Source organism: Barbus barbus (assembly GCF_936440315.1).
Source record: "Barbus barbus genome assembly, chromosome: 20".
Classification (NCBI taxonomy): Eukaryota; Metazoa; Chordata; class Actinopteri; order Cypriniformes; family Cyprinidae; genus Barbus; species Barbus barbus.
Window position 1 is genome coordinate 19229926 of NC_136748.1, and position 25993 is coordinate 19255918.

Here is a 25993-nt window from a genome sequence, read left to right on the forward strand (position 1 = left end):
ATAGGCCCTCAGAGCAGTGGCTCGGATGAGAGCAGAAACCTATCCCAGTTAATAATCTCATAACAAAAGCTAAAAGACATCATCCTATTAACTAGTGGTCCCCAGCGCTAATGCGAGGTACTGCCCTGTTCCTCTGTATAGAGAACGCAGCTATTAAAAAGGAGTGTGTGAACAGCCGGCAGGAGACTCCGTCGGGCCCTCTTTCACCCTTTATCTGTCCCCTCTTGTTCGGGGGCTGTCAGTGATATCATGAAGCTTGAGGAAATCGTCGTCGACGTGTCAAAAACGCTTCATTTTGGGTGTCATGTTTTAACAGAAACGTGCGAAACGAGAAGATGGAAGTCAACGTCATTTCTGTTTTGCGATTTAGATATCGTTCGATTCTTGGCGATAACTCGGAAGAGGAATACTAGTGACACAGCCCCCTTTCCCTCCAGCACCTCCAACTCCTTGTTCTACATTTTACCTTTTTTCTTTTCTTCTTTCCTCTGTCCTTTCTTTCTTGGGGGGAATATTAAATGAGAGAGCTGGCTGAAAGCACTGAGTCGCTGACACAAAAAGCGTTAAAAATTCTCATTTGGTTGTCTTTATTTTGCTAGCGCCATGTGGTCCTTGAAGATGTTGAAAACACGGGAAGCAGAGGAAAGATCAGAGCCGGCTCATTAGCATTGGGACAGAACTGGAGAGGCAGCGGTGTATAGTGGGCCCTACTCCAGAGCTCCAGTGAGAGCGGTTGGTGGTAAGCTCCATGTTTCATTGTGCTTTTGTCTTTCCTCCGGGTCTACCTCACAGCGGGGAGCAACGCTAGCCCCAGGTTACACAAGGGAATTATGGGAAAAATGATTTTGACCAAGGTGGAGAGGACTCAGACATTGTCAGATGTAGGCTTCGTGTGCAAAGATGATGTTCTTGGCGAAATGGCAGAGAAGGTGGAAATTAAGATTCTTCATCATATCCTCATTGAATCCACTCTAGGTAGTTTAATCTACTCATACAGTCTGGAAAAAACCCTACAGACCAACAGTGCAACAGTTATGCAGAAAATGTTAGACTTTAGCTATGATTTATAAGCATGCAATTTAAAAAGACTGTTTATTTGTGAATTATCCTACACATTTTAGCCCAAGTGTTTGGTCATGATGACAGCATCCACACCGACGGACTAAATGCCTCATTTTTTGATGGAAAGAGGAAAATATCAGTTCTAACCCGTCTCCATCTCACCCCTGCCTTCCCCAGTCGTAGTGAAATGGTTAAAGGTCTAGTTGGATGGGTTTATCGGGTAAATCCTGCTGGTTGGCCTGCTATCTTGGATGATGACCCTGAAGAATGTCAACAGCTCATTTCCCCAAAGCTGGAAGGAGTCACCATGGAAGTCATAATCTGCTCCTCCGCAAAGCCCTTGATTCAAATGCCGAATCTCTCCATCTTTTCAAATATATATTAACAGGAATCGTCCACTCCTGCGCACCCATAACACTTCTTATAAGTTCTGAGAAGGAAATGTTTGATATAAAGTAGTCCAGCTTTCAATTTTATAGAATTGTTTTTAATTTAATGCCTTTATATTGTGGTTACATTATTTGACTCGAGGAGGTCTGACCACAAACATTGGTCTTTTTAAAAATGACTTGTAATATTGTTAGTATAAAATACTAATATTGTTAGAGTTCCTGACTGTACATTAATGTAAAGCATGTTGCTAGCAAGGGAATGCTGTTGAAATATATAAGTTAGACGTTACTTTGGATAAAATATACATAAATGTTAAGTTTTCACCTACTATAATTGCTTGATTCTGATTGGTTCATATACTTGAATACTTTTTGCCCAACATATTCATGCTCACACCCTGTATCTTCTGTTCCTACCAACAGGACAACAGCAAAACCACGAGACACCAGAGTGATTTTTTTGGCCATGTTGTCGGGGGTCGTCTGGTTGACACTAGCTGGCCTCCAAAAAGAGCCCAGGACCAGATGTTACCGAAATGATCAACAACCAAAGCAACAATAGCTACAGGGGAGGGAGAGAGCAGCATAAATTAATGGCTGATTTCTCTGGCTTTGATGGAATTAGCGGCACTTCTTTTCTCAATGTGCCATGTGAATGTCCTTGCGTTAAACATTTTTTTTTCCTATTCTCTTACTCTCTCTCTCTCTCCCCTTTTTCCCCCTTTTTGACAAGTAAGGCCACCCAGCAGAAAGCAACTGATGCAAAACCCCCAAGTAATCCCTGTGTTTATCTCTCCACTGTGGTAAGTCTGAACACAGACCCCATTATCTCACGGATTTGAGCAAACTTTCATTTATTTGTTGGCCTTGGGTATTCTCTTTCTTCAACTTCGATGCCTGAGTTTAGGATCCCCTGATTCCCCTATTCCAATGTAAATAGATTTGCATAGTGTCACAATGCATCTAGCTGAGGTACTGATTAGCTGACAGAGGGGAGGCCTGTTTGCAAGGGTGGGGGGGACCCCAGTAGACATGTACATGTAAAAAGGTGCCTTCCAGGAGGGAGCAGTGAGCACATACATATGTATCTATGATTGCATGAAGCTTCTCAAAATCTCCACACAGCCAAATGGAAAAGGGCTGCTCGGATTCCTGCCCCCATCTCTTGCTCTCAAACCAAAACTAATGGCATCAACTGCACCTGATTTAGCTACTAAAATCGACACAAATGGACAATTTCTTCTGAATTTTCTCACAAAAAATTGTGATTTATATGCATTATATGCCAAGTACAAAGACATTTAGATGACATGAATTAAAAATGAAATGCCAAAAATGAAAATTCTGCCACCGTTAAATCATCTTCATGTTGTCCCAAACCTGCACAACTTTCCTCTGTGAAACAAAAAGAATGATATATTGAAGAAATGTTGTTGTTCATACAGTGAAAGTCAATCCAGTGTTTTTTGGATATTGACTTTTATCAACATTGTATGGACAAAAACAGTTCTTATAAATATCTTTGTGTTTTCCACATTTTAGGGTGAATTATCCCTTTCACCATTTAAATGTAATTGATGTTTATTAAATGATGTATCGTAATATTATATAGCATGAACATAATAATGCTAAGGAGGCATTTATACAGTAGATGCTTTTGACAGTCATCTGAAAGGCTGCAAATCTTGTGGGCCAGCAGGTGTCCATTGTTTGAAGTTACAATAACAAACTACCATTATATATGAGCTATAGTAGATATTTAAGCTAGCATTAACAAAAGATGGCAGTCCTAGCACCACCTATTTGAAACCCAAGCGTTTTGGTGAGACATTAGTGTGTGTTAAGGACAGGTTGTAGTCATTTAGGAGTATCTCTGTTATCTCATCAACTTAGGACCTGCTCTACCTCTCTGTTTACATACTTGAGGTGTGAAATTCTGGGGGGTTATCAGAGTTGGAGCAAGAGAGATGCTGAAATGGATACCTGTAGAGATGACAAATTAGCACAAGCAGCAAGGACCTGTAAACACCTGCAAAATGTTTTTCTTACTATTATATGATTTGCTTTTATTTGCTTAATCCGCTTTCCAAGTAAACGTCTGAGCAAACGATTGCAGAGGGTGAAACACATCTGCTGGCCCCCGAGATTTTCAGCTTTTCAGATGACTGTCAAAAGCTACAAATGTTGCTGTAAGCATTATTTAACAGATAAACTGGCTTATAATAGCATAATATTACAGTGTACTATGTAAATGTAGAAGATATTTTGAAGAATGACTCAACTCTACAATGATACTTTCATTGTATTCGGAAAAACACTGAGACATGTTCCACAGAATAAAGTAAGTCATACAGTTTTAGAACAACATGAGGGTGAGTAAACAAGTTGTCATTTTTGGGTGAACAATTCCTTTAAGGCCAAAAGGTACAAGGAGAGAGAATGAGGAATGTGGAATTGCTTGGACTGAAGCAAAATGGGCTAGATGAGTGTGGAGGTGCTACTCCCACTGCGTTGTAGTCATTTCCCTCCTGCAGTGTGCCTTTGCATAATTTGCCCCTCCTCCCCCATTAGAGCGGTCGGCTCGTCTCCCCGGGCCATGTGTTAGAACAAATTTGAGCAGTGTTATATTGCACGTATTTCAACAAGGCCAATATGGTTCCCGCCCAATTTGCTTAATGAATTAAGCTGAGGAGAGTAATGGATGTGCTAACATTATTAGCCGCCCTCCACACATCTGCATTGTGGATTCTGCCGTTTTCTTTTCTTCCCTCCTATAACCAGCCCCCCCCCCCCCCTCCCCCCAGGTTTGCTTAAGGACAAATTGATAATGAGTCTCCTCCCTACAGTAACTATAAAAGTCGCTTCCCTCGCTATCTTTCCATCTCTACTAAGCGGCTAACAGCAGAACAATAGCATTTAAATGGTCATTTCCATTAGCTCAAATGAGCTGTTTTGGGTGTCGTTAGCGTGTTGTAGCATGCTAAAGGTGGGCTGGGGAGAGCAGCCGTGTGCTGATAAGGTTCAGGTAGTACGTTAGAGGAATGTGTAGCCTAGAGAGGCCCATACAAAGGGAAATGAACAACAACTGAGCTAGCATAGCAGGACTGTTAGCATGTGAATGCCTCTAATTACAGGCCAACCCCACATCATTACACTTAATTGTAAAGTGGGTCTTAATCAGTTTCCATATGAAAAGGTCCATTAATTAAGTGCATGACTGAAATTCAATTATGTTGTCAGGAGACAATTTGTAAACCAAATAATGATCAATTATGCAAACAGAGTCCAGTGCACCCAAACTGTTTTGCTAACCCTTTTTCTAGTTGAGAATTTCTAGGAAAAATCGAATTGAGTTAAATTAAAAACAAATATAACAACTACATATACTGAATGACATTCAAAAGTGCAAGTTAAATAAATATTTTAACCATTAAATCTGTTAGTGTGTTCACAAACCTAAATATGGGTCAAAGAAATGTTCACTTAAAAATAACGCTTGTGGAAAAAAGTGGGGTGTTGTGCCCATGGGATGCAAGTTCAAATCCAGTCTGTTTCAAACAAATCCAATCCCATCTCCTCTCTACGGTCCTCTACACTAAAGACATAAATCCCATAAAAATGAAAAAAGACAGTCACGCACACCAGTGCCACAAAAACACAACGAAAAACTATAAAAAAGAAAAAAAAGCCCAGCAGATCATTGAGGTCTTGGCTGGCGTTGTGGAGAGCGGCTCTCTGTTTTTCCGCGCGTATGGAGCCGCAGTGGCACGGCACTAGCTGCTTTTGGCTGGGTCTTACTGGAATGGCAGTCAAAGGGAGGGAAAGATGAAAAGGCCTCAAGATGCTTCAATAAAGGGGAGATTATAATAAGCGCCATCATTGTGCCCCTTTTGAAAATGTTAATCAGGCATATCACTGCCTGCCTGCAATGCCACATGTAGCAGCGTTTAACTTAACTTCACACCAACAATTTAGAGGACAGCAAGGCTACTGCAAAACACATGGGGGGGATAAAAGAGAAGGATAGAAGGAAAAGGAAAACAAACAGGGATGGAGAGAGAGCGCTACAACAGTGACTAGTCGTAATTTCTGTGTCGTTATAAAAATCTAAATTACATGTCTCTCAATGTAGGCCGTATCTCCCGCAACCAACAAACCCTTCCCCCTGACGCCCCCCCTCCGCAGACAATATCCACCCCGTGCGTTTTATCTTAAGATTCTCAGACAATGCCTGGAGGATCCTCTTCTCTAATCTTCCTTAAAATCCCCTTTCATCCAACTGTTAAAGAATGTTTGAAAGCCTGACACCAGACCAAAAAAAAACCCCTCTTCACATCTGGGAAAGGCTTTCGGAGGGAGGGCTTGCTGGTTGGGGGTTTGAATGCGAAGTCAATGCAACTTAACTAATTAAATTGTTTTTGCCTCTCGAACATTCAAACGGCCTTGGAGATTAAAAAGGGCTGAGGCATTTTCCTTCTCGCTTCCAGCATCCATTGCAATAAACTGGACAAATGCAAGAGTAGTGCTAATGCCTTACAACATGCGTTAATTGAGGCTAAAGGTCTAACCTGTTTAGGTAGCGAGAATACATGACTTCACAAAGGCGGTCTACGCTGCGTGCGTAACGGTTCGGTGAGAATTAAAACCAGCGGGAAGAACAAAGGCCGCAAAAGCCAGCAGCTGAAAATGGACCATTCTGATGTTAACCAGCTCTTGAAGTCGAGCACATAGTCCAGCACTAAACCTGAATAGGCGGTCACCTCCTGATCCAGCGCTGGCCTTTGGTCATGCCGATAAAAGCCATCTTTATGAGCCGAATTCCTGCGTTTGTCTCCAGGCTTACTTTTCCGCTACTCACGGCGCACGCTTAGCAGGAAGGCTAAACGAGGTCTTTGGTCTCTAAAATTAGAGTGGACAAGCTACCGAACTAGCATGCAAATCCCATGGAGGAGAACGAATAGGACAGAGGGAGAAGAGGGAAAAAAAGAGAATTGAAAGAGCGACAACAGGAGAAAGAGAACAGCAGAGAGGGAGAGAAAAAGAGTTTGCGATTACGCCGATAGAGCCCGGTGCGTGCCGATTGCGAGAGACATCACAAAACCCGTCTCGTCCCCAGAACCGGGGCGAGTATTATGCTCTAAACACTTTTCCTTCTCTTACTGTGGAAAGATTATACTGGTTATCCTATTAATGCAGCTGAAATGCCATTCTAGTGTCTTTAAGCTCTTGCATAGGAGGTCAAGAGGACTATGCCACCGCTTACAAGCATGCTGTGGATGTAATCTTTCCAAAGTTACAATAATTAATGTTAAGCTTCTTTAGCAATACGTTTCTGAAAGAACTTGCCTGATAATATACTTAAAGCTGTGTTAGCTGTTAGCTGTTGTCTGAGCTCGGAGACCATTTCTCCATGCGACTCACGTAGCCAAGCTTAAATCTTTAGTCAAACAAGCAAACTGGTTACAAGCATGTTGCCTTAGCCACACAAGCAATTCCATTTCAGTCTTGGCGGAGCTGAGATCTATAAACGCAGACACTCAAGCAATTATTTCTGCATGGCCAACACTGCCTTGGAATGTGGGCACGGAGAATTAATGTGGGAAAACTGAGGGGGGAAAAGCGACAAACCAAAAAAAAAAAAAAAAAGGACGTTTTGAGACTGAAATATAAAAAGGTGCACATCCGTTAAGAAGCCCGGAAGAGGACTGCCACATCTCCATGAATAAAAAAAACATAACGGGCCTCTTCTGACACCGTCGTGCGTCTGTTTTTCCGGCACAGACTACTGTGATGGCTTGTCTGTAAACTGCATTAAGCTGATGATATCCGTCTTGTATGAATTTCTGTGACCGCGGCGGAGAAAAAGAGAACGGATTAGCATGCAATAAAACCTGTGTCAATCTTATCAGACTCGAGTGCAATTTTTAAACATATGTTAATCTCACCTAAAACTCATTCTTTTCCTTTGTGCTTTTTTAAAAATCTCTTATTGAGAACTCTGTAGGTGTGTGGGTTTTAGAGCGCCTTTAAATGCCATTATTTTCATAATTGCATTCATTGTTGCAGGTTATAAAGCAATTTGAAAATCATATGTGTGCATAAACGCATGCTGAGCAGATGTCAGGGAAATGCATTCAGAGGCTTGCTGAATATCAAAAGCCGTGCAGATAACATTTACACACATTTCAATGCTGCATGCTGAAAAAATTTCAATGTGATTTGGGACGGTATTGTGCTCGGACAGAATGGCGAGTGCGCGAAGAGCACTCCTCTCTCGCTTTTGATTTCGCTAAACGTTCAAAATTGAAATATGAAAACATATTTAGACGTAATTCCAGGGATGTGGCTAACTCAGGTAATGGTTGAGCTGCTGGCGAGTGTGTGTACGCGTGTGTGGAGGACACTGCTCCCTCTGGTGTGGGAATAACAAGTTCATTAGGCAGGAGCCACCGCAGGCCTTTGCGTTCCCCCGAGCGCTCTGCGTTCCGTTTATGGCCTCCTAGCCCATCAGCGGCTACATCATTAGGGCTCTGCCATAATTAAGAGCTGTTAGAAAGTGAATTCTCCAACTGCAGATTAGAAAATTAAACTATTTACTGATTACATATTAATAGAAGACAACAATGGCAGTCGCCATAAGCTTGGAAGGCAACCAAGGAATACATCTGTGTACTTAATTACCATAAACAATGGTTGCATGGAAATAGAGTTTTATACGCATTCCCTTCTGTAATACGCCTGATATCAGAAGACACTTGACAATTCGTGTTCAATTATCTTCATTCTTTAATGTGCTGTGAACTGCACACAGTAAATAAATTAACCAGCCCAATTACTGTGAATTCATCTGGGAAACAAATGCAAAAAACCAGCAGACTAAGGCAGAGCGTATAATGAGAGGGGGAGGGGGGTATCAGGGATCACAAGTAGTTCTTAATACAGTTTTTATGTGTATATAAATATAACTTTATATAACATACATAACAGATATGCATACACATTTATTTAACTTTTGCTTATTTGTTTGCAGTCATCATTGTATGCATGTTGTGAATATATATTCTAAATATGTGACCCTGGATCACAAAACCAGATCCATGAAGATATTTTGTAAATTTCCTACCGTAAATATATCAAAACTTAATTTTTGATTACTAATATGCATGGCTAAGGACTTCATTTGGACAACTTTAAAAGGCAATTTTCTTAATATTTAGATTTTTTTTTGCACCCTCAGATTCCAGAGATTTTCTGAAATCGGTTTCATAAAAAAAAAGACCGATTGACCAAAAAAAATGACTGGTTTTGTGGTCCTGGGTCACAACTATATTCTCTCTCTGTTTACACAAACACACACACACACACACACACACACACACACTATAAGATTTGCATATTACTATTATATTGGGCACAACCCTAACTGTACATATCACATGTATTCATATGTCATATATATTTATCTGAATAATTTCTAGTGACATAAAAAATAATTACATGCTATCAAAACTGAGAAATATTTAGTTAAAAAACTTATGACAATATACAATACTTGCACTAATACAGTACAACACAGCTTAGCATGATAATATTCAATATGTGTATTCTGAGCATAACATATGACATTTGTTTTGTGTATATTTAGCTATAGAGGCTGTTTCTGGCAGACTATGTTGTCTGTGAACCTGACAGCGGCGTGAATGCACCTGTTTGCAGTGCTGAAATGCGTGTACTAGCTCAGACAGGTAAGCACATTAAGGTGAGACTCGTACATGGGGTCTGGTGTGTAACTGCGACTCTTATTTCTGTGTGTGAGTGTGTAAATCTTGCCGAAATGTCTGGTTTGGTTCTCCACCTGCTAGGGCATTCAAGCCATTTATCATTCAGAGCGAGAAAAAAACCCTTCAAACGGACACAGCGGCTTTGACTTCAACAGGGTCCAGGTGAGTGTGAAGAGAGTGAGCGAGGGAGGGATGGATGGAAGGTTGGGCAAACACAAAACTGTGATAGTCATGATATCATCCTCAATGTGATGGAGAAGCATAAAAATTGTCTACTTTCCCCTCCTATTTTCAACCCCCCGCTTCCCGACGCTGCCCTTGTGAGAATTGATTGTTTCGTATCAGCATCTGGATGGAAGGAAGCTTTTCTTAAATTTTAGTTATTGAGGCGCTGGAGTCTCAGAACGGAGCTCCATGTTTTAACAAAGGCTCCGCAGCCCTTTTTCCCTGCTATACACACCTGAAAGATCACCCCCACATCCTTTCATATGCGTATATGCGAGGAGAAGAGAGAGCGATAGAGGGAAACAGAGAGGAGGAGAGCAAGCGCATGTATCTATTAATATGTGTCTTTCATTATTTCAACATTTCCTTTTCGGTCCAGCCCCCAAACAGCAGCCCTCCCCGTTTCTCTTCCTCCTCTCTTCACCCTTTACCCCTCTCCCGTATCCCCCTCTCTCCCTCCTTCTCTCTCTCTCTTCTACAGCATATCATTGAAGGCCAGATATGGGCTTCTGTTGCGCATGGCTGCACGGTACTGTTCAATAGTGGCTGGCTGGCGGACGCTATCAGCACTAGTTATCAGCTCCCATGAAGGCTCTCTTATCACGGCGGCCCAGAGAGCCTCCCTGCATCCTCACCGCCCCTTTTCATATCCCCGCTGCCGCCCCAACATCCCGGCTTCAAAGATTCACACTTCCCAAACTCCATAAGAGTTTGTGAACGCTCAATTTGCCAAAACTGTTTACAGTGTAATTGGGCGGCGTACCTGTGTCCATGAGATAGCGCAGACGCTTCTCCACACGCGAGGCCCGCGTGTCGATCTGCCTCTGCTCGCTCTCCAGCGCCGCCAGTTCTCCCACCACGTACTGACTGGTGTCTTTGAACGCTTTCTGCTGGGCAAGAACAAACGAGAGGAAGGGGGAGTGATGAGAGGTTAGAAATGAAGCATCACATCCTGGGTTTATATAGCTTTTTAATACCAGGTGAACAGTGGTCATAATGATGACTGGTGAATATTGCTTTAATTAATTAAGCAAATGAAATGTTCTTTTTTTCCTGATTTCTTTGGAAATGATGTACTGCTGACAATTTTTAAAAGTGATAAAAATTACAAAAACATTCCTAAATTAGGCTAATTACTAAGATAAGGGGGAGTATAAATTAAAAAATAAAATAAGATTTAAGATTTACATTAAAAATAATAATTAGTAATAAATAAATAATAAATAAATTAGATATATTAACAAAAGCATTGTCTTAGAAATGGTGTATATGTCTGTAAAATAAAATTAAATAAAAAAAGAAATACTAAGAGCTACTGTATTATAATTTTTTCTGACTAAGTTTAAATCTTTATTTATTTCTTGCCTTAATTCCTGGCATAATAATATCCGTTTATGCAGTTACGGACTGTAGCTTTAATGCCGAGGTATGACTATGCATGATAATTTTTCTGAAACTGTTTGAAGATTTATTTATTTATTTTAATTTATTTATTGCCTTAGTTCCTGCTGTAATAATATCTGTTTCTGTATATAATAACTGTAGCTTTAAATGCATGAGGTTTGACTGCGTGCATAAATTCATCATATATTATACACGTAAATAAAAGTTAAAATAAAATGAAATATGATTGAGAAAATGTAGTTTTTACTGACTGCGTTTAAAGTTTTTTTTTTTTTTATACTGTCTTTTATAATTCCTGGCATTCATAATTCTATTCCAAAGTTCCGGACTGTAGATTTAAATGCTAAGGTTTGACTTCATATGTAAAGCTTCAGGCAGGAGGGTGCACTTACACACAATATAAACATGCTAAATGATCTGAGAGAATGCAGTATTACAGCAGTCTGGAGACTGACACACAGAGAGACAAAATTGAAATATACGGGAGAGGTGGGTCAGTGCCTAAGGGCCTATCAGCAGGGATCTAAGAGATCTTCGCAGCTCATGCGTGTGCTCAGATTCACTCATGTACACATTTGGAAACACGCTCCCTTTCTCACACACTAGCCCTGGTGACAGTAGCACCCTCTGGCTCGTGGGAAACACTGCAGTGAGGGATGAGACAGTGATTAGGGAGAAATAGAGTAATTAAACTACACGCTTATTTCTGAGGGTGTGATAGTGACAAGCACTCCCATCCCCTCTTTATTCCACTCGTTTATCGCCTTCCTCTGTCCTCTCCTCCTTCCATCCTTCCTACTATTCTGAGATAGAGGGGGAGGGGAAAAAGAGTGCTAATTTAAATTCACATCCTAAAGATTGCTGCAAAATATATATATATTTTTAGTGCTGATGCACCTTATTTCATAATAGGAACGAGGGAAATGGGGAAGAATTTTTTTTCCATTCAAGACAGCACTTTTTCTGCCTGAGTCCTCCTGCTGTCCATCAAACTCCACCTTCCTCTTCCTCGCTGCTCTATCAAATACTTCTCCCACAAATCAATTTTACACATGATCAGCCCCCTCCCCTCTGCTCTCGCCTCTCTGCCATAATTAAGTGTTGAAATTTCCATATATATTATATTAATGCAAACATCATTCGCTGGGTAATTCAGCTTGAGCTGGGTAATGGGCAAGTTCAACACCCATTAACCCCTACACAGAGAGGGGCAAAGCTGGTCTCTACTGACCTTCCCTCTCTCTCTTTCTGTGTCTCTATCTATTTCACTCTTCCCAGGGTATGTTTCTCTATGCTCTGGCCCTATATGTGGTGCCGCAATAATTAAAATTTCATTAGATCAGCCTACATGGAGAGAATGAACGAATATGGGACAAGAAAAGATAATTATATAATTCTAAACTATTATATATATAACATTATATTTAAAATTATTTAAATTAATTAAACTAATGAATGAATGATTTAAATTACATTTCGACTATTTTAAAATGTAAACGGTTTTAAGACAAATTAAAAGGGTTCGGAGAAAAAGGACATACAGGAGGAGTGCAAGGTATATCTACTATGTCCATTTCCTTTTTTCCTAATCTTACAATTATCAGGGAACAGCAGTCTAATTTGGCTGGTGTCTTCAGCTTTAGGGAAGAACAGATTGACATCAGTGTTAAAAAAAAAACTCTCTGGCCCTCAGACAGATGTGAGTGACTGTGTGCAGGTTTGACGTCCAACTATGACCTGGTGTCACAGACAACATCAGTATGAACGAACAGCTCTGACTGAGAATTTAAATATGCATTTAAGTACTTCATCTTCTGTTGGTTTTCGTCCTTCTGTCTCTGTCAAAGCTCCTCTCTCCTCGGCTATCCGCTTTAGATCTTCAGGCACTGATCTCTGCCTTTTACCCTCTGAAACGAGAGAAAGAGAGTTATTAAACGATGACTGAGTTCATTCTCACCTGGGCACAATCACAAACTCACTATAACTGAATATGAAGACTTTTTTTATCAGATGAACTTTTAAATCATTCAGACAGATCTGATATCATCATTAAAGAAATCACAAAGTGTATAGAAACACCTTATACAGCTGTAATTAAACTGTTAGCATTCTTGAGACACTTCAGTGAAGACTTCAAGATAGTCTTCACATTAAGCCTAATTAACTAGAAAAATAAACCTGACTGCTAAAGGCTTATGCATTAAGTGCATTCATTTAATGATTATTGAACTGTTAAACAAAATCCTAAAATCCTCCATAAACTTTATGCAGTCAATGACAACGAAAGTAAAGGACCTCACCTGGCCTGGTCTCTACGTATTGGCTGAATGATTTGAGCTGTGTTTTCCTGACTGCAGACTCCTTGTGGAAGACAACGGGACTGCGCAGACGTTCCGTTGCCCTGCGAAGACGCTCTGCGTGCAGTTCATCAACATTATTCTATAAAAACATAAAAAAAGAGGGAGGGTTGGGGGGGGGGGAGGGGGTAAAAGAGCAGTTAACTTAAAAGTAGAGCAGAGTCATTTGAATAAAAGTTGCTTCTGATGCCGGTCGACATTAAAGAAAAGAACAAATTAGACACACATGGCCAAGAAATGTTTAACGATGGTGCGCCGTGCCTGAAGAATGGCCGAGGAAAGGTTCTGCAGCATTTGGTACATCTCTGAGTCCCACATTAACTCACAAGCACAAAGGAAATAAGGCAATTAAGTCTACTTTCAACAAAACCTGAGCCAGAAAATGTATTCAGATTATGCAAATTAAAAGCACTATTGTCTTGGAAGCGAACATGTGTTAGCAGCTTCTCACTGTGGCTTCCAATCACCTCAGTATTGAAATGTGTTATTATGTGCTGGGCCCAATAAGCCAAGCAGACTGGAAAGCGAAACGGCAGCGTTCAGAATAATATTTGCAACGTCAATAATAATAGGAAACGTCTAATAAAGTTTGCAATTAGCGAACACGTTCCACTGCTTGAGACTGAGAGGGAGAAACATTGTTAGTACAGATGCTAGCTCAGTGGTGTGTGTACGGAAACCGCACAGCTAATAAAGACAAGCGTGTACAGACACACACCCCGCCTCTGGCCTGTTTATTCTTAAATTATAACTTTTGAAAACAAAGCTGCAATTAGCATGTCCCTAGAGAATAACAAATTTAGCCTGATCTCAGAGATGTTCAGCGTCTCTATGTGTGAATATTAACAGTTATAGCGGTTTATCCAACCGACCCAACATGTTTAAACGAACAATATCAGCTGTCAAAAGCCCTAATTTGTAGCTTCTCTTCAGCCGTCTTGACAGATTGTAACTTAACTTTCAGAGATTCCTACAGGCTGGATGAGACACATACCTGTACGTGGGTCAATGACATATCAAAGCAAGTCCCACTTTATAGTAAGTGGCCTTAACTACTATGTACTTACATCAAAAAATAAGTACTTATTGTGTTCATATTGTATTGCAAAACACTTTTGCTGCTATCGAGGTGGGTTACGATAAAGTAAGGGACAGGTTTGGTAGTATGGGTAAGTTTAAGAGTGGGTTAAGGATGGGTCAACAGTGTAACTACAAATGTAATTACAGAAATTAATTACAGATTTAATTACATGCAGATCTTTAAAAAAAAAAAAAAAAAAAAAAAAAAAAAAAATTATATATATATATATATATATATATATATATATATATATATATATATATATATATATATATATATATATATATATATATATATATATATTTATTTTATGTAAATGTAAAAACATGTATGTACACAATAAGTGCACTGCATCAAATGATTAATTTAAATGTAAGTACATAGTTAAGGCCACTTAATATAAAGTCGGACCTAAAAGCATATATGATAAAGAAACATGTATCAAGATAACTACTTGAGTTAACATGAACAAACAATGAACAATACTTCTACAGACTTTATTAATATTAATCTCAACATTTTACTAACAGTTACAGCACTGTGAACTAACATGAACATTTTTTTTTTAACTAGCATTAAGGTTAATAAATGCTGTAACAATATATTGCTTATTGCTGTTAGTTAATGTTTTAGTTTGTTAGTTAATGCATTAATATTAAAAAACAAGACTTTATAGCAAAGTGCTCTGAAAGTTTTAAAATATATTTTAAGTATTTTTTGAAAATATCATGAATAATTAATTCATAAATGTGTGTTCCTGGACCACAAAACCAGTCATAAGGGTCAATTTTGCACAATTGAGATTTATACATCATATGAACGCTGAATAAATAAGCTTTACATTGATGTGTGGTTTGTTAGGATAGGACAATATTTGGCCGAGATACAACTATTTGAATATCTGGAATCTGAGGGTGCAAAAAAATCCAAATATTGAGAAAATCTCCTTTATAGTTTTTACAGTAGGAAATTCACAAAATATCTTCATGGAACATGATCTTTACTTAATGTCCTAATGATTTTTGGCAAAAAAAAAAAATAATAATTTTGACCCATACAGTGTAATTTTGGCTATTGCTACAAATATACCCCAGCCAATTAAGACTGGTTTTGTGGTCCAGGGTCACATATGACTAAGAGTCACACCACATTTTACATTTAACCCCCCTCCCACACACACACAAACCAAAATCAATTTGAAGTCAGAAATGAAAAAGCACACTTCTCATAGAATAGGTCTATTCAAATCATTGTACGTATAATTTTTTGGGGAAAAAAAACATTTGTTGATTTACAAGACAGAAAGGGGGGAAATGAGCATTACGTCACAACCCATTTAAACATATGTTGGCAATCTGAAGGTGAAAAAAAATGCCATTTCACCTTAAATCCACCATTATAAGTGGAAAGCACTGCAGTTATGACAAAAAAACCAAAGGCGTGAGTGTGTTACATGTTAAAACGACACATTCAACAGCCTGGATCTCTAGAGACAGCTCAACAAAGCCCTTTAACCCCGTCTGATTCATCTCATGTTAAAGTCCAAAGAAAACAAACAGGATTCAAACCCAAAGCCCCGCTAGAATCCTCGTTTCCCGGAGGACCCGAGGCCTCCAACCCTCGCTAACAACCCTTTCCTTGAAACACCTGCCCCCACGGCCCCTCGGTACCCCTGGCTGGGGCAGATATCAGGGCTATCCCCACATTGCGATCTGCGCTTTTTAATCTGTTATCGTCCTGATCATTATTGTGGTGCTGGGTATTATTTTGGCAGAGGTGTGTGTGTGTTTCTGGGATGCGTGACTAATGTTGCGGTCTGCTGCTCATTGCAGGCGGTTATCGTGTGCCACCATGGCAGCAGGCTCACAGTGCATAGAGACAATTGCTAATGAGACACAACCGGGAGCACTGTGTGTGCTGGGGTGGCGGGGGCGCATTCTGTCCCGCACCGTTCTACTACAGCCTCAAGGAGTTGTGGGATGGGAGAATCCTCCTGGGATGGAGCGGTTGATTCAAATTTTGTAAGAGTAAAAAAAACATTACAACAACATCAGGCCTTGAGAGAGAGAGAATGTGATCCTAATATGTTTGTCTTAGAAAGGCAAGACACAAAGGAGGAACAGATTTGATACTCAAACTTGTTGCAATGGAGATGAGGGTGAAGGTGGGAAAAGGAAAGAGAGAGCAAGAGGTTCTTTAAAACCCCACTAACCACTGTGGCTCGGAGCTGCAGCGCTCATAACCCTGCTTATCCTCCCCTGGGCTTTGGCCTGTTGTGCAGGTGCTGGACTGTTTATACAGACAACAGGACCCTCGTCACTAAAAGCCATTTCATAATGAAGGCGCACTATAAATTTCAGTTAAATAATCAACTCACTTATAATAATAACTAGGATTGCAGTTGTACTGTTACTTAAAAATAATTGCCAGCTCTTGACAATAATGATAGTTTTTTTTTTAAAGGGGTCATATGATGCTATTTTAGAGATCATTATTTTGTTATAACAACATTTGGTACAACAAAACATGCTTTAATGTTCAAAAAACATTATTTTCAAATACTGTACATTATTGTAGTTCCTCTATACCCTGCCTCTCTCAAACGCGTCGTTTTCTACAAAGCCCCTCCTTCCAACAAGTGCAGTCTGCTCTGATTGGCCAACTGCATTGTGATTGGCCGAACACCACAAGCACGCGTCGGAAATGTAACTCCCCTTACCATAATCGCGAGATTGAGCTTTCGCGTTAGTTTTATCAGTTCAAGACTGAAAGGGGTACAGAGTAGCTTGACGGACACAGTGATGATGCTCATATTTGCAGTACACAACCTGCGGTTAAGACGATTTCTGACCGGCTGTACACTCTGCTGTGATGTGACCCTGTTCCTCTCACACACGCACACGATGCGTTATGCGCAAAACTCCGCATTTAAACAGTCAATAGCAAATACTTGAACTAATAACAACACATACTTGCAGTCGCTGATTCATAAGTGCCAGATTGTCATAGCAAAGTTGGAATTTACCTTTTTTTTTTTTTTTTTTTTAGAAATAGGCTTCATGCATAGCCAGCCTTGTACTCTCCTAGGTTCACGAAACTGTCGTCCATAACATGCGTTGCACAAATTCGAACGTTTGGGTTGTGCTGTTGTGTTGTAAACAAATCTTAACCAATGATTCCTAATTGCATCTTCTTTCAGAAGGCCAAATAAAGTGCTTTTGCTTTCGCATAGAAACACACAGCGTCTCCCTGACACGGCTGCATCAACACTACTGCGGTTACTGAAACCATGCCTTCTTTCTTTGCGTGAACATTTGGGCGGCATTACACAAATTTTTCCACATCGTGGCGTAAACATGTTTAAATTAGCCGTTTTAGGGGGCCGTGGACGAGTCTTAACTTTTATAAAGAATATCTCTTTGGGTTTGAGACTTTAGTCTTTGTAACTTTAGGGATCTCATCTATGCACGAACAGCTTGTAACACTCTAAAGAGAAAGGAAAACTTGAAATCGCATCATATGACCCCTTTAAAATAACTGTCATACTTTATTCAAAAGTTTGGGGTCAGCTAGATAAAAAAAATAAAAAAAAATTAATAATTTTAGCAAGGGTGAATTAAACTGATCAAAAGTTAAATACATTTATAATATTACATTTTTTTTATTTCAAATAAACACTGTTCTTTTGAACGTTCTATTCATCAAAAAACTCCTGAGAGAAAACAAAACCTATTAGGGTTTAAACTAAAATATTAAAGCAGCACGATGACAATATTCACAATAATACATATATGTTTCTTAAGCACCAAATCAGCAAATTAGAATGATTTCTTCATCGTGACACTGAGGCTGAAAATTCAGCTTTGACACCATAGTCAGAAACAAGTTTTTTTTTTATATACCATAATAATACTGTTTTCACTGTATTTTAATCAAATAAATGCAGCCTTAGTGAGTGTAAGACTTTTCAAAGACATTAATCAAATGTACTGGCCCCAAACTTTCAAAAAGTGTATGTGAAAGAAAATGAAGACAATTTATGTCTGCCATAGCAGTTTAATAAAAACAATTTTCATTAATTATACTATTACTAATTATATAAATTATGCTATTATTAGTTAGTTATTATAAATAATATAACTGGGTAGATATTCTTCTCTGACCCAAATAATTCGCTTTTTGAGCAACAATTTTGCATCACCTTCATCAGGTCTGTAAATCAGTCTCTGGAATCTAACCCATTTGTGGCTAGACCTTGGGAAATCTCAGCCAATCATTTCACACCTGCTGCAGTGCACTGAATGAGGCCTGTCGACCCAAACAAACACATCACTGCAGTTATTGTGCATCAAAGACCCTGCTAACATCTGCTCACAGGAAATCCCCTCTGTCAGCAGAGAGAAAGAGAGAGAGGGAGAAAGGGGCGAACAGGTGCAGGAAGGTAGTCACCAGCATCTCTGAACATGCCCTGCAGTCACCACCTGGGGGCTCTGAATACAACAGCCAGATAGGAGGTCTTCACACACACGTGCATATAAGCACCAAGCAGTCAGCGGTACACAGGTATGCATGTTCTTACACACACACACACAACACTGGTATTTAATAAACACGGCATCATTCTAATGCATGTCAGCGTCGTGAGCCACACGCTGCTGTCGATACTTCCAAAGCTCTCTTCTGTCAGAAAAGGTCAGCTGTGACATGAGGTAATGACTATAATGTCGTTCTGACTCGTTCATGTGTTCTGGCTTAATATATATAAACACATTATGTTCCACAGACGACTGATGAGAGAGAGTGAATAAAAGGGAGAAAAAATAAAATCAACCTCTCTTGGCCTTTTACCTCACCCAAGGGAATGATAAATCCAAGCAAATCATTTCATATTGTTAAACGACCATAAGTTAACAACAAATACAAATAAAACTTCAAAATCTCCTTTTGGAATGTTTAGATGGGTATATATTTGCATTTTATGCAAGTCATGGAGTAATGTTGTTGCTAGAGCTTTACTAAAGTACTCTGGGTGGTTGTTTACAAGCCACATGTCTCTATGATATTCTGGTCTCTAAATATGGCTTGGGTCCCTACTTCAGTGTAGAACTATGGGAGTTTTTACTTAGTCTGTCTTAAAATGTAGGTATTTTAAGCTACAAGGCACACAATTTGAAGTAACACTCACGTCTATAGATGAAACAGTCTGGAATGTGTTACTCAACAAAGTTTAATACTTCTGATTAAGTTTGTTCACAATGAATCTCTAAGTATGAGCAGTTATAACCGTAATAACACAATTAGAGATGGTTAGAGTTGATGTTTGTAAATGTGGCTACCTGCATGCTGCCCGATTGAGGGCTGAGAGGTGAAGTACTGGATGCCGTCAGGGATGAGGAAGATGATGAAGAGGAAGGAGAGCTGCCACCCTGTGGATGAATCTCTGTGAGCTTCTTGAGCTTCAGGTCAACATGCCTGCTGTTCATCACACCTAAAGAGAGCAAGAGAAAGGAAGAGAGGAAGAGCTATATGCAGTAGACCACTCGTCTCCAACACACAGATAAGCAGAGGACATGACAATGTTTGCCCTTAAGCAAACCGGCCCTCTCAACCTCATACACACTCACATATACACACACACAGGAGAGATAGCAAGATGCTGAGAGCTCGACACACCTGAATGTCTCCCTTGACACTCACATACACCTCATGTGAATTAAAAGACCTCTACTGAGTTGTAGTTCCCAATGCTCCCTTAAATTTTTGTTTGCTGCTGCACTCTAGAGAAGTATATAACATCTAATATACACTACTGTTCAAAAGTATCCTATGCTTACCAAGCCAGTATTTATTTGATAAAAATAAATGTTACAGATTGTAATGTTTTAAACTTCTTTACTGTCTCATTTCATCAATGTCCTTGCTTAGAAAAAGTTCTAATCTTTAAAAAAAAAAAAAATCTTAGGTAGTGTATATCATATTCATTTATCCATAATAAATGTTTTTATTATTTGATGAATTTCATTATTTTACTAAATTATTATTTTGTAAATATTTATAAAACCACACATTAATATAACAATGATGAAGATTTTGACATTCATAATACATGACAATTATGACACATTCATAATACATTTATTAAATTATGTGATTAATTTTACATTATATATATATATTAATCAATATAATTATTATAATGTATTACTATTTTAAATATAATTAAAATAGTAATAAATATTAACATTAGCAATGTTTAAAAGACAATTATTATTACTTTTTTCAGTTGTTCTCTTTAAAAAAAAAAAAAAAAAAAAAAGAGGAAAAACTCTAGAACCTGCTTTGTTGAGACCACAAAACAAGACAAAAATATTGCATGGCCTTTGTGAGCATGTGTATGTCCTACAATTAAGTTTGTACTGTACTGTTTGTGAATGAATCCTCTTGGGAATTAATCAGTGCTGTATATTTCCACACAAGATTTCTCACAGCTTCAGCTGCATACTGAGGGAAAAAAAACAAACCAATGGACACTTGGATAGACTCCACTTTAAACTCTATCCATTAATTTAGCTCTTATTCAAGAAGCTCTAGCTCTTCCCCATCTGTTTTTAGGTCTGACTTCTGACTACTTTTTTTCCATCAGTGAGAGAACAATGTCAGATGAGCAGCCAAACATGCTTAGAGGGAACCGTGTTTGTGATTCCTTGTCTTTATCTTTAAATGAACAATGACTTCCAATTTACTGTTCATATGCAAACCTGTCTTTCAAACGTGTTGGTGTCTTTTTGTCTGTATTCTCTAATAACCTTTCACTAGCAGGTTTAGCCTTGCCCTCTCTCTCTCTTTCTCTCATCTGGGCTAGAGATGAAAGTGAGGTGAGGAAGCTTTTCATGTGGGTCCTGTTCTCGTCTCCCAGCATCCCTCTCTCTCCCTAAAAAACACCACAGGAGTCATTTAACAGGCCTCAGCACAACCTGGATAAAGGTGCAGGTGTGTGTGCATTGACCAACAGTTTTCCCAAACACAAGAACCACATCCTCAAACTAATTAAAGTGTTCCCCATGATGGGTATCTATATGATCTTTTGTGTTTGGATCGGTTAGGTTTTTTCCCCCGGTAGTGCATCTTTGTTGTTAGAAACGATAACAAAACTTAAAAAGTCCAACTGTATACACAAAATCCTGGGTCCAAACCAGCTTACTGATTGACAGACAAATAATTCTCAGGAGCTGGAAATCAGAGGATGTCCCCTCCTTTCAGGAATGGGTAGTAGAACTAACTAGAGTGGATGAAAATGTCTTATAAGCAGACGGACAAGCTAAACCTAAACTATAAAAAATGGTCCAAGTACTGAACCTATTTGGGTGTGATATGTGAGAAATATGCTGATTGTGACAATGCAAATGTGATGTGTTATAAGAATGAATTTTATTTATTTAGTTCTCTCATCGTTATATATTGAAGGATGTTTTAAATGTATTGAACTATAGCCAATCTGTGACCTTTAAAGCCTTAGGTGGGGACTAGTTTGGGATGGGTTTGTCAATGGGGCAAAATGTTGAGTTACATCTATTCTGAAATTTGCCTGAGAATCAATAAAACTGTTAATCACTAAAAAAGGTCCAACTGTGCCATGGAGAAAAGTATGACTCTTTGAGAGCTGAAATGTGCTAAAAAAACTCATTTCATTATGTTAGAGAAAATTATGTTGTGTGTAATAATACATAGACCACCTTTTCACAAAAGGTTTTTCACAGACAAAAACAGAAACCAAACAAAGAAACAAACAACAGATACTACACACAAGTAAACAAAAGAGAAAGAATAATTCAGGTTTCCTCCAGATATCTCCTAAGACTTCCTTAGAAAGACAAAAAACTAATTATTAATAACTTCACATCTCTTTGGCAGATTTAATTGTGTTCGACTTGAGAATATGTTCAAATACTTTTTAATTAAACTAAGGCACAGCACATTAAAAACATCAAAAAATTAAAAAATAAATAAAAAGCTCACAGACAGAAATGTTATTAACAGGCACAAACCTCACTTAAGAAACCTTAATGTTTTAATGAATTAAAAGATTAATTAATTCGAAAAGGTGTTTAAAATAGGAACTAATGTGACAAGAAAGAAATACAAAATAATAGGGCTGTACAATTTTGGTAAAAAAAAAATAGTGATTTTTTTTTTTAAGAACACATCTGGTGTGCTTGTTTATAGGGATGCACAATTTGGCCAAACTTTTGTGATTATATATTAATATGAAAACAACAACAACAATAATAATAATAATAATGTTGTATTTAGTGATATTTCTTTAGTTTGATTTTAATACTGTAATTTCATTGCAATTTCATTATTTCACTGTAAAATTACAGTTCAACTGTAAAATTGCAATACCAATATTGCTGAGCACTTCATAAGCACTTTGGTTTATAAGCACTTACAATCATTTTTACAAGATTTTTGGTCCATACATTCCCAAAACGTTATAAGCACACCAATGCAGAGATGAGCTGGCATGGAGCAGCATTTACTGTGAACCCAGCCGCTCAAAACCACAAAAAACACTGGATCCTGAGCAACTCATGTGTAGAAGAACACAGTGCAGCATTTCACTATGAAACAAGCAGTGCATGTATTTGATAATCACACTAAACCAATTTTGGTTTGATTTTGATTAATCATTCAGCCCTACTAAATTAAGGGTCGTAATGGCATGATAAATGGTCAAAGGTTAACAAAAGAAAAATGATCAAAAACAGACAGAAGTAGTTACAGACAGATAAATCACTGCACACTAATGCATAAACTCAGGCATGTAGTGTTGCACGCACACACAGAGGACATGCAGTGTTAGGTTACCCAGAGCGGCCAGGTCACTGGCAGAGTTAGTAAAATCATCCTCCATTAGACATGAAGACGACAGTTCCTCCTCAGGTTTAGTATGAGTGACATCATCAGCATGAGATGCCGCCGCCTCAATATCACTCTTGCTCTCCTCACCCTCACCCTCCACACTCATCCCATCCACCACGTCTGCAAGCAAACAAACAAACAGGGACGCCCCAAAAAAAAAAAAGAGAAGAGGAAAGAGACAGAGGAGGTTAGTGAAGTGTAGAGTGTTAGTTCAGTATTCCAGCGGGAAAGGAAACTTTGCATGTTAGTATGGAGTCAGAAAAGCATTTGTTTAGACCCATTTAGACGTTCAAACAGTATTTCCTTAACAAAAAAGTTTGCTGCTGTCACGTTGGGGTGTGTGTGTGTTTGAGCTGAGAGAAATCAGGCAGATGGCTGAGAGTGCCTGGCAGAGAGCTGAGCTTTATGTGTGTGTGTTGCATGGCAGATTTGGCCTTGACGGCAAAATCTCCTCCAGAGTTCCTCTTCCGCATCCACAGATCTGAATCCCACAGAGCCCTTGACAATACACACTCAATCCAAACACATCGATCTCATTCAGTTATATGGTAACCAGAGCAGAGCTGCACACACACGTGCCAGTTTGAACTTAAATAAGAGACAAAACATAGAGGAAAAAGGGCTGCACGATTTGGGGTGGGGGGGGGGGGGGGGGGTCTAATTACAATTTTTCGGATAAATGTAAAAAATATTGTGCTATTTAAAATGCAATAAAAAAAAAACAACTCCTGCGGTCGGTTGCATAAACAACATCACATTAAGACTGTCTTGAGAACTAGTGAAGTTATAATTGTACAGCATGAATAACTAGCAGCTAACCAAGTGTTTATTAGTCTTACTTTTCAGATTCAAATGAAATCAATCAATATTTTAAATTACTTAAAAAAAAAAAAAAAAAAAAAAAAAAAAAAATTATGACCAGTCTTGCAGAAAAAAAAATCTTTCAAGACTAGTCTAAGCAGTTTATGCAACCGACCACTGGTTTGCTGCCCTTGTTTGTACAGCTGCACAATTTGTCTCAAAATTTTGTGTTTATATATCAATATGACTATAAAATAATAATAACAATAATATTGTATGATTATTATTACGAATACTGGTAACACTTTAATATAGGGACCAATTCTCACCCTTAACTAGTTGCTTACTAGCATGCACATTACTAGCATACTGGCTGTTTATTAGTACTTATAAACCTACCACATTCCTAAACTTCACAACTACTGTACCTTAATAACTATTAATAAGCAACAAATTAGGGGTTTGTTCAGGCAAAAATCTTTGTTAATAGTGAATGTGTTCCCTAAGTTAAAGTGTTACCAAAATATTAAACTAAGAAATATTAGTATTGTAATATTACACTATAAAATTAAAAAGAGTATTTAAGAAAAACAATGCAATTATTTTATTGTACAGTACGACCGTAAAATTAGATTTATTTTCTATACCATTTATTTTCATTTTCAACTGTTAAACCAGTCAGTTTTTAATTTTCCGACAAAAAAATAGAGACTGTGAAAAAGACGAGACTGTGGCTATCCCTCCTTACATCTGTGTTAAATTAAATATGACGTCTAAACTGATTAAGGTCTATATGCATGTTTTACAAGTTGTTCATGTACAAAACAACAGTTGCTCAAGCATAAAACAACAGTGCTGTGCTTTACTCTGAAACACACTGCATGTATTTATGTAATTAAATCATACCCTTTGCAATTTGAAAATCGCATTTCAGTTTTATTTTGATTACTCATGCAGCCCTATAGGAAAATGCCACATGACTTCCCTAGAGAAATGCCTCAACAACCAGAGAAAAAGAGGAAAAGAAAGAGATGGTATGTTATTTTTTTCTTTCTCTTCAATGCTTTTTTAAAAATTGTACTTTCATTGATACGGTGACACATACACAGGGCAGTGCTAAGCTAATTAACAGAATGCATGCTGCTGGAGTTGGTGAAAGTTTTGCTGGCGAATGTTTTGCTCTACTCAGCTCGGGCTCTCAGAATTAGAGGTGTTTGTGCGTGTAAGTGTGTGTATGAGTGTGTGTTGGTGGGATTATGCGTTCTGCACGATAGGCCTTGTGCATCAAGCCTATAGCATTTCCCTCCAACCTGATTTTTAATGAGTTCTACAATTAGCAGAGTTCAACAGCCCGAAAGACCAAATAAACCGTTTTTTCACTGTCTGTCTTCCTCTTCCTCCCTCTGACCCATTTTTCCTTCGCTCTGTCCATCCACGGGTTTGTCCGTCTTTGCGGGCCACGAGAGGTGTTCTGCAGCATTTCTGAGCCACGGTAAACGCGTGATTGCAGAGGAGGGAACACTATTAGGCGGACAGGGAGAGGATGAAGAGAAAATGGAGGGCGTCACAGAGTGCAAGATGAAAGAGATAAAAGGAGAGGAATATTGTGTCTCCCCTTGAGCTGTGAAATGGTACACACGGACATGAGCCGGCATAGAATTAGGCACAGCGGCTAGCCCGCTATGTTAACACCTCACGTATTAAACAAAACCTTGACGCGCCGCTAACACCCCTCTCACTCGGAGTGCAAGCGCGCTTTTAATTATACGCAGCGGCTAGCCACAACGCTAACACCCCTTGGCGTAAACGTGTTTAATAACACGCCACAGCTGCCCGCTATGCTAATGCCCCACTGTTTCCGCACCGGCCTCCCAGCGGTTAGGGCTACAGTAATGTGTCGTCTCATTGTCCTGTAATGTGAAATAAAAGGAGAAATGGTGGCTGATGATAACGCGGGACGCGGCGGGA

At 38.8% G+C, this 25993-nt stretch overlaps 1 protein-coding gene across 2 annotated transcripts in view; it reads right to left on the reverse strand.

The window, feature by feature from the left end:
- Nucleotides 1-25993, reverse strand: part of LOC306886592 (EH domain-binding protein 1-like) — a 143379-nt gene that overhangs the window by 15755 nt on the left and 101631 nt on the right. Inside the window, exons 17-20 of one of the 2 annotated variants that reach the window (XM_079443839.1) lie at nucleotides 19639-19790; nucleotides 13165-13303; nucleotides 12671-12771; nucleotides 10224-10347 (exon numbers count right to left, since the gene is read on the reverse strand). In XM_079443839.1, coding sequence (XP_079299965.1) covers nucleotides 10224-10347; nucleotides 12671-12771; nucleotides 13165-13303; nucleotides 19639-19790 — 516 coding nt within the window. Of the gene's footprint in view, nucleotides 1-10223; nucleotides 10351-12670; nucleotides 12772-13164; nucleotides 13304-19638; nucleotides 19791-25993 lie in introns of both variants that reach the window. The other variant, XM_079443838.1, reaches the window with a different exon arrangement.